Here is a 9080-nt window from a genome sequence, read left to right as displayed (position 1 = left end):
GAGAGCTCTGGTGGTGCCACTCCACACGGGAGGGCTTTGAAAGTCCCGACCACATGCGGGCTCCTCTGAACCAAAGATGCATTGCCTTCAATAGAGTCCCACCCTTACTTGCCTTACGGCTGCCGCTGGGGTTTCTACTGCCAACTCCGTAAGCAGGCTCGGAGCCTCCAGATGTGAGGCCCTGCCAGGAGCGAGTGACCAGACGTGTTCCTCAAAGGAAATGACATCGCGGGGCACCTTTTATAAGGCAGGCCCTGGAGGAGGCGTCTTTGGGTATATTTTTTTCTCATTTGATCCTCATTCAGTATTCGTCTCCTGGGAGGGATGTTTTAATTATCTCCATACTGGAAACTGGCTCAGAGAGGGCACCCAAGCATCAAGGGGTGAACCAGGATTTGAACCCTGCTCTGCGCGTATGTCTTCTGCAGCCCACTGCCTCCCCTCGTGACGCTTACCATCGCGTTGGAGGGCGGGGTGACACAAAGGAGCCCACGATGCAACAAGGCCTCTCCTAATTGATATGTTCACCCTCTTCTTTAGAGACGGCACCCGGGACCCTCTTCTGCCCGGCGCACAGCCCGGGGACCCCGAGGGCCGCGAGGACCAAGACCCTGGCGCGGGGCCCGCTGGAGCCGCAGGGCTGCGCCCTGGGAAGGCCCGCGCCCACCCCACATCCCTGCCGGCTGCTCTGAGACGTGCCCGCGGAGCCTCTGCAGAGGCCTCATGGTCCGCCGCGATGGCTCGCCTTAGGGGGACCTCGGAGCCTGCTCCCAGAGCGAAAAGAAGCCCTGACCAGTCCGGCCGCCCGGAGCCGCGGCTGGCGATGTGACTCGCTCCCAGGGCAGGGCGCGCAGACCCCGAGTCGGGGCGATTCGGGGCACGCTCCGGGTCCGGCCCCGCGCGGCACCATGAACGACGACTTCTGCCGGGCGCTGGCGGCCCGCCGGCCCGCGGCGCCCCCCGGCTGCCTGCCGCTGGGCATCGGGCCCCCTCCCCGACCGGCGACCCCGGCCCGCGCCGAGCCTCTGGGCGCCGTGTCCTTCCTGCTGTACCCGGGCGCCGCCCGGCCGCCCTACTGCGACGCCTACGCGGCCGCGTTCCCCGGCGCGCCCTTCCCGGGCGCCCTGGGCGCCTGCCACTACCCCTTCGAGCCCGCCTTCCTCCAGAAGCGCAACGAGCGCGAGCGCCAGCGCGTCCGCTGCGTCAACGAGGGCTACGCGCGCCTCCGCGGCCACCTGCCTGGCGCCCTGGCCGAGAAGCGGCTCAGCAAGGTGGAGACCCTGCGCGCCGCCATCCGCTACATCAAGCACCTGCAGGAACTGCTGCGCGCCGCCCCCGACGGCCCTGGGCCCCGCGAGCCCCGCGGCCGCGCCCCCCTGGCGCCCGACTCGTCCGAGCCGTCGTGCTGCTCTTCCTCGCCCTTCTTCGAGTCGGAGGACTGCAGCCACTGACCGGGATGGGGCCGCCCGGGCTCGGGGTGCTCAAGCGTCCGCGGCACCCTCCCTCCGCCAGCGCCACCACGGCCCCGTCCCTGCCAGCGGGGGCATGAGAGAGGCCAGAGCGGCTGTCGGGGGGCGGCGAGGGCGCGCGCCCCGTCCATGCCGGCCACCCCGGGGTCGGGCTCCGACTGAGCCTCAGCCCCGCGCAGGGAAGGTCGGAGGTGCCCCGGTCTTGGAGGTCCTGCTCCGCCCTCCGTGGCCACGGGCGCAGCCCAGGAGGCGAGTCTGCTCTGGTCCGCACGCCACGCCCCTGCTCTCCACGAGATGGCCTCAGACGCCAGCGTCCGCTTCGAGGACTTGCTTGTCACCTCCCCCACCCCCGCCCCCCAGAGGAGCCCAGAGGGAGAGGCGCAGGCCAGACTCAGCGTGCTTTCAGCCCAGGAGGCGGCGGAGTGCGTGCGTTGGTGGTGCCCTCCGGCTTCCGTAATGGAGGGCCTTACCCACCCCACGCCCCAGTGTGGCCTTTTCCTTCCCCCCATCCCCCCGCCCCTGGGGTGGGTGAGGACTGCGTGTTCCCCCCTCGGACTGTACTCTGTGGGCATGGGGACCGCATGGGTGTACCGGCGCTCTGTTTGCACGACGGGGCTAAATAAAGACGTTGGGTTTTGTGATTCCCGGGTGGTTGTCCGCCTTCCCTTCCCTGGCGCCCCTGTCTCCTTCCCACTCAAGCCCTTGTGTGGGGTGTTCTGTTAGCTCATGCATTCAACTAACATTTACAGAGAGCTTAGTACATGCCAGGGGCAGTGTGGGGAGGGCACAGAGTCCCAGAGATAGACACCGTCCCTTGCACAGCTAGGGGCAGGCTGGGGTGGGGGGCGGGGAGAAAGGTGAGCACAGTCAGGAGCCCCCCCCACGGGGCGTAGGCATGGGGTGAGGGTGGAGGATCTTGGCCTGACGGCTGCAGGTAGACATGTGAGGGAGGGCTGTGGACTCCTACTGAGCTGGACCACCCAGCACCCTTTCTGGACAGTGTCCTGGGCCTGCGGGGAGGGGTGGGTTGAACGTTGACACCAAGGGGCTAGTCTGAAGCCTGAGCTTCAGACTTCGTGAGCTCTCCGCCGCCCCAGCCTTGAACCTTCCATCCTGTCTCCCTCTGCCCCAGCCCAGACCCATGTGTGAGCCCCCAGCCCCGCCCCCAGCCTCCTTGGGGACATACTGGGCTGTCACTGGCTGGGCCGGGGAGGAATGACAGCTGCCTGGCCGCGGGAGCTCGGCTGGGCAGCAGAGAGCCCGTGGAGGCTAATTTTACTCGCTGGGAGCAGGGAGAGCGATCCCCGGCCCGCCCCGGCTGGCTCAGCAGGGCAGGCTCGCCCAGGGGCTCAGCTTCCCAGTCCCCAAGGCAGGGGCACTGGGGACTCGGGGAAGAGAGGGCAGCGGGTGGAGAGCAGGAGAGGCTGAGGCTCCGGGAGCCATGGAGCCGTCCTCGCCCCAGGATGAGGGCCTGAGGAAGAAGCAGCCCAAGAAGCCGGTTCCCGAGGTCCTGCCCAGGCCGCCGCGGGCCTTGTTCTGCTTGACTCTCCAGAACCCTGTGAGGAGGGCCTGCATCAGCATCGTGGAATGGAGGTATCTTTCAGGGCCAAGGGGCTGCACGGGGTGTGTGTGTGTGTCAGGGGAGGTGAGGAGCGGGGCTCACAGATCACAGGCTTGGGGGGCCGGAGACCGGGTCCTGGCGATGGAGCAGGGAGCCTTTGCGAAGGAAGCCCTCAACCGAGGAGCAGGGGCCCCCGGGGCTGAGGCCCAGGCCCTGGAGGCAGCCTGAGTGCCTCTGTAGTGTCTCTGGAAGGTGCTGGAAGGTGTGCCCAAATCCCCAGTCCCCAGCGTCGAGGGCTCCTCTCAGCCTCCCTGGGTTATGGGACAGGACTGGGGTGGGGGGAGGCGACAGCGGGCAGGGCGGGGAGGAGAGGTGGGCCTGCACCGAGCTCTGCTGTGACAGCAGGCCTGGGTGGGAGGCACCACGTGGGCACAGGGACATGAGCCCCCTTCTACGTTGGCATTAGCTCTGCGAGGAAGAATGATGAAAATTTCCAGCTTATTTGGGGCGGAGAGGAAGGAGATGCAGAGCGGGGAGGCCATTGTCAAGTGGGTGCTGAGTGAGCTGCTCCGGCATATTTGAAATACTCCTGAAGGGTTTTTGGAAGACCAGGCTCCCACCAGCTGTTCCCTAGAAGAAAGGAGAGTAAGGGAGCCGCAGGGACAAGGAAAACCCAGGCAGAGCTGGAAGGTCTGGGTAGGAATCGGCCCTGCCCCTACGCGGTACCCAGGAGCCTCGTGCCCTCCTGTCTGGGGGTCGGGGGCAGACTTCCCCACCCGTGTCTCTCGCCTGCATCCTGTCCCCTCTCCAGTCCTCTGCCCCGAGGCCGCCTCTCTTCAAACCGCAGAGGAAGGTGGCTGGGAAGGGCGTGGGGTCTCCCTCTAGCCATCTGTACAGGGCATCCCCCAACCACGCACGAAGGGCTCGGGCCTCCCCGCTTCTCCCCCTCAGTGCCCTCCACAGCCGCCCTGTAACGGTCAGCCTCCCCGGAGGCTGTGCTACTCACCAGCAAATCCGGGGAGCCTGGTGGGAGTGCCCTCCGGAAAACGGCTGGCAGGTCCTGTGTGGGTGGGTGCACGGCCCCTCCTCAGGCTGCAGAGTCCAGGTTTCATCCCTCCCGGCCCGCTTCCTGGGGGTGCTTAGTCCAGTCCGCAGCAGCCCCAGCCTCCCTGGCTGATTCTGCGAGGATGCCACGGCGTGTCTGGCCGTGGCTCCGCGGAGCGGGGAGAGCCGTGGTCGGTGGAGCTGGGGGGTTGGGGGGATCGGTACTGAGACGGGGGCTTAAGACTCCCCGGGCCTTGAGGCTGAGTAGCCCCCAGCCAGGAGCCAGAGCCTCGTGGTCCCAAAGCGTCTCAGCGGACGCCCCCTGTTGGAGGAGAGGGAGGCGGGTACCCCACAGGAGCCTGGCCCCGTCTGTGCCCTGCAGGAGGGCAACGTGGGCCCATCAGCCTGGCCTTGTAGTCAGTCCAGACAGACCCCCCAGTGCGCTCTTCCCCTTAATCCCGCGAATCCCACGCCTCACTCGAGGGTTCTCCTTAACCCTGCACCAGACCCTTCGAGACCATCATCTTACTCACCATCTTTGCCAACTGTGTGGCCCTGGCCGCGTACCTGCCCATGCCGGAGGACGACAGCAGCGCTCTGAACCTCGGCCTGGTAAGAGGGGTCTTCCCTTCCTTCTGCCGGCCTGCTGCCCAGGCTGCGCGCTGGTAGATGATACTGGAGCTGCAGCCCCCAAGGATACAGACCCCACGTCCCCACCACCTGCAGGACTGGCTGAGGGGCTCAGAGCTTTGCAGGGAAACCTGGCCGGGCTGGGTTCCATTATATCAGTACCGGGCAAGTACCCGCTGTGCCAGGGGCGCTGTGCTGAGCTCCTTACGCCAGTAAGCCATGTCCTCCTCCCCGTGGCCCCTAAACGAGGCTCATTTGACAGATGTGGAAACTGAGGCTCTGTAAGGCCAACGATGGGGGCTGAGTGCTGAGTTCCCTTCCCTGGTTGTAACCCGGGAGGATCTCGCTGCCGTGGAGCTTGCCTTTCCGGGGTGGCCTGACGGAGAGAGAGCACATGGGTTAGAGCCGCACTCCCTCACCCCGGCACCAGTAACGAGTCCACAGGCCAGAAAAGGCCACGGCTGGAAGGGACTTTCCAGAACCAGGCTGTCCTGGCTCCTCCCCAGCTCACTCTGTTTACGGATGAGAAAACCGAGGCTTAGCGGGGGTAAAAGACGGACCTACCCAAGAGCTAGATCACAATAAAATGCTTGGTGTCTATTAACTTATCAGATGCCAGGTTCTGTGCTAAATAATTTACATTATTGTCTTTTTCACTTCCTGTAACTGCCCCCATGACGTCAGTAACGTTATTAGACCCGTTACAAGACAAGGAAACTGAGGCTCAGGGGGTCACCCCCATGCACGCGTCTTCTCCCAGGGTCTCAGACGCGGGGCTCTGACTTTCAGACCCGGCATGGATAGCTGTGCCACCAACGTGGTGACGGTACAAGGGTCCCTGGGGAAGCCCCTGGAGGTGTTGGGCATTTACCAGGCCCCTGAGGGGACAGGCCGACGGACCTGCCCTTTCGGCACGCTTTTCCTGCACTAACTCTGCGGGGTGGGCGGAAGGAGAACTGTCACGCGTGCGTCCAGGGCCTGGAAGGATGGCATTTGTTTCTGCCTCTGCTTTGCGCTGGTTTCCATAGGAATCTATCTTGAGCGGGGGAGAAGCTGGGATTCTAAGTGTGTGCTTGGCTATAAGCGGAAAAGCTCGGAGAGTGGGAGCCGGAGCAGGCGGGCCCTGCGGTGAGGCAGGTGGGGACGGTGCTCCTTGGAGGCTGAGCCCCATGAGGCCGGTCCCTTGTCTCTGCTCTGGAATCCAGGGGGGCCCTGCATCCACTCCACCCTTTAGGACTTCATATCAGGGGGCTTCGGTTCCATTTCAACTCCTTAAGAAGTTGACTATTTTGGAAAGAAACTCCACCCTCCTTGAAGGTGTAGAATCAGACTTTAGTGGGTATGTCGCCTGCCATCTTGAAACTAAACGGCTACCCTAAAAAGTTCACACGGTGCTGTGTGCTCGCCTTTGGCCTGTGGGCTGAGTGATGGAGTCTTGGGTAAGTTCTAGGGTTCGTAGAGACAGGGTGATGAGTTCCCTGGCAGAACCGGACCGGAAACCTTCCCAAAGTAACGACCATCACGTCAAAGGTCAGAGCTGGATGGGTCGTTGCTCATCGGTGAGGGACCCTTTGTTGTGAAGCCCAGAGAGGGCAGGTGATACTCAAGGTCACACAGCCAGCTCCTAGCTGAGGCCTCCCCGCTTCTCCTTGTAGTTATATGCTGATCTCCACAAAAGCCGGCAAGGGGGAAGGGAGGGCAGTTAGAGCAGGAGGGAGGGAGATGGGGGCTTCCTCTCTTCGTCGCCCTATTGGCCACTTTGTAGGAATCTGAGGAAGGTCTGGGACCCCCCCCCCAGTCATCCAACAGAACCATGGTTGGGAGAAGGGAGGCCCAAGGACCCACTCTGCACTAACTTTCTTACTTATTTAACAGATGTTTGTCGTGTGCCTGTTACTTCCCTGGCACGTACAGGGGACCTACTTGTGAACCAAACAGACATAATTCCCATCTTGACAGAGATTAATTTATCCAAACAAGCAGTTAAAATGAAATGGGAAACATGCAAGATCTGGTGCACTTAGACGTTGTCCTGGAGGAGAACCTGAGTGAGACGGGGGTGTCAAGGTGGCCCCAGGGGACGGCATGTCTGACCTGAGCCTGGAAGGCAGGGCCGGCTTCACGGGGTGTGACCTGCACTCGGGAGGGCCCTGTGCTCAGGGGGTGATGCTCTGGGGTCGTGGCATCAAAACATCTGATAATTTCATCCTTGAGTCCATGTTTTGTAGGTGAAGTTCAACGGGGACGGGGCACAGGGCCATGGCTCACTCGTGGTCCCGCCTCTGTCACTTCCCACCCCTCCCCTGTCTCTGAGGACAGACTCTCAGCTCAGTCCCCTGGGAGGCCACCTGGCAGAGCCTGGGCGTGGTCCTGGGAGCGTCAGTGTTGGCACACGTGCCCTTCGGTGTGTCAGGACAGCCACGGAGGTGGCTGTCCCCAGCCTGGGCTGACAGCACCATGGCCCATTCAGAGAGGGCCCTGCAGGGTCCGGCTTCCGGCCCACCTCCCTCCCGATGCTCTGTGTCTCCTTGCGGGAGGCCTGTCCACCTTGGGTGGAGGCACTGGGCCCGTGGGAAGGGCCAGGGCATGGCTGGGGGCGGCATGTGCGCTGGGTCATTGAGGGTAGAAGGTAGGTGCCTGGGAGGGTCTGCACCCTCCACAAAACACCAAATAGGCCATAAACCCCACCATGATAGGCTGACAAAGGGAGCGTGGAAGGAAGGCATTTCCGCACCTTTAATGCAGAGGTTGTGAACAAGCGCCGTGCACTTGCGTCTTGCGCTGGGCCGGCCAGTCCTGGAGCGGGTCCCGGATGAGGGTGGGGCACGGAGGAGAGGCTGTCGCAGCCCCGCAGGAGGAGGGCTCTGGGTGAGGGGGCCATGTGGGCAAAGGGCTGGGGGCACGAGGCAGAGAGATGGGCTGGGATTTGGAGCATCTCTCAGGCCATCAGGTAGAACGGGGTGGGGGGAGCGGAAGCAGGGAAAGTGGTGTCCAGTGGAACTGAGGCCCAGGTGACGGTGAAGACGGAGAAGTGGGAGATTTAGGACGGGGGATCTGTGGACTCGGTGCCTGATGGACATGGGGACAGAGCGTGGGGGAGGGGAGGAAGAAGGCGAGGGTGACACTCGGGTTTCAGAGGGGGTGACGGAGCAGATGGTGGTGTCGCTTTCCGAGACAGGCGTTCCTGGGGGAGGAGCAGGCTGGACTGGGGGAGGGGGACGGCGAGGTCAACCCCAGACGGTACAGGTGCAGAGGCCTGCGTCCACCCAGCACGGAGACTTGCAGGTCTGAGCACTGGGCGACAGAAGCTCCCTCACTTTGGGTGACTGCAGACTAGCTGGGGTGAAGGGGGAAAGGTCAGGGGGCAAGAAAGTCTTCCCACAGGGGCCTGGTGTGCAGACTCGAGGCAGCTGGCACCCTCGCTCATGGGAGGGAAGCCTCGACACCTGTCCTGGGAACAATCTCCCCTGGGAGGCAGGGGGCCCCTCCGGGAGCTTTCTCCTCCTTCTCCCCCCGCCCCCTGCCCCAGCTCTCACTGAGGCTGAAAGCTGCATCAGCCTGGCTGGAGAAGCTGATGGTGGTTCAGACAATGGGCTCTGGAGCTGGAGCTGTGTGATCTTGGGCAAGTTACCTAACTTCTCTGTGCCCTCAGTTCCCTCACTTGTAAAATGGGGATAACATCGTAAAGTTCAGAGAAGGTTCTGGGTGAGTCAAGCCCTTATAACTTATGCCACATTGTCTAACGACACAAGGAACCTTTATCATGCGGGGGTCACAGTGCCTCAGCGTGGGCTCCCCAGCCACAAAGCCCCTGGTCACAGAGACCCCAGGTTGTTCCAGAGTCAAAGGGTATAATCCCTAGCAGCTATGACCAAAGGATTATTTCAGACAAAAAATTCTTCTTCACCCCCCCCACCACCTGTCCCCAATCTCTTTAACCCTTCTCCTCTCCTTCCGACATCCAAGTCATCTGAACGGCTTTCCCGACCCCGCCCCCGGCCCCATCCTCTAGCCAATCATCACCATCGTCATCATCGCCATCATCATCTTCAAACTTGGCTGTCGGGCACCTGCCCCACGCCAGGCGCTGCTCTGACGGCTCTCAGTGCATTACCCCCCTGAATGCCCACCACGGCCTCACGAGGCAGCACTATTTATTATATTCCTCAGATGTATAAACTAAGGAACAGCGCATGCCCAGTGGACTCCGCGGGCAGACCTGTACCCTCGGTGGGGCATTGGGCGTGGCTCCCTGGACATCAGAAGGGGACACAGGGGGAGAGTGGTCTCTGCTTCCCTGGGGAGTGGCCTGCGGGGGCCGGGTGCCAGGACAGCAGGTCCTGGCCCCTCCCTGCGTGAGACCCCACTTTCTCCCG

General features: G+C 62.9%; 2 protein-coding genes across 2 annotated transcripts in view; both read left to right on the top strand.

Moving 5' to 3' along the window:
• The first annotated feature begins 908 nt into the window (after window positions 1-908).
• ASCL5 (achaete-scute family bHLH transcription factor 5) lies at window positions 909-1451 on the top strand. The gene has a single exon (XM_065872019.1). It carries the CDS (start codon window positions 909-911, stop codon window positions 1449-1451), a length of 543 nt encoding a protein of 180 aa, XP_065728091.1.
• Window positions 1452-2910: 1459 nt separating this feature from the next.
• The window catches only part of CACNA1S (calcium voltage-gated channel subunit alpha1 S), a 60697-nt gene continuing 54527 nt past the window's right edge, over window positions 2911-9080 (top strand). Inside the window, exons 1-2 of the mRNA XM_065886695.1 lie at window positions 2911-3062; window positions 4581-4686. Coding sequence (XP_065742767.1) covers window positions 2911-3062; window positions 4581-4686 — 258 coding nt within the window. The remainder of the gene's footprint in view (window positions 3063-4580; window positions 4687-9080) is intronic.

The sequence above is a fragment of the Phocoena phocoena genome, chromosome 1, assembly GCF_963924675.1.
Source record: "Phocoena phocoena chromosome 1, mPhoPho1.1, whole genome shotgun sequence".
Classification (NCBI taxonomy): domain Eukaryota; kingdom Metazoa; phylum Chordata; class Mammalia; order Artiodactyla; family Phocoenidae; genus Phocoena; species Phocoena phocoena.
This window is presented reverse-complemented; position numbering and strand designations above follow the sequence as displayed.

Bases quoted from the DNA above. Each gene is read 5' to 3' on its own strand.
- ASCL5 (XM_065872019.1), top strand. From the start codon at position 909: ATGAACGACGACTTCTGCCGGGCGCTGGCGGCCCGCCGGCCCGCGGCG.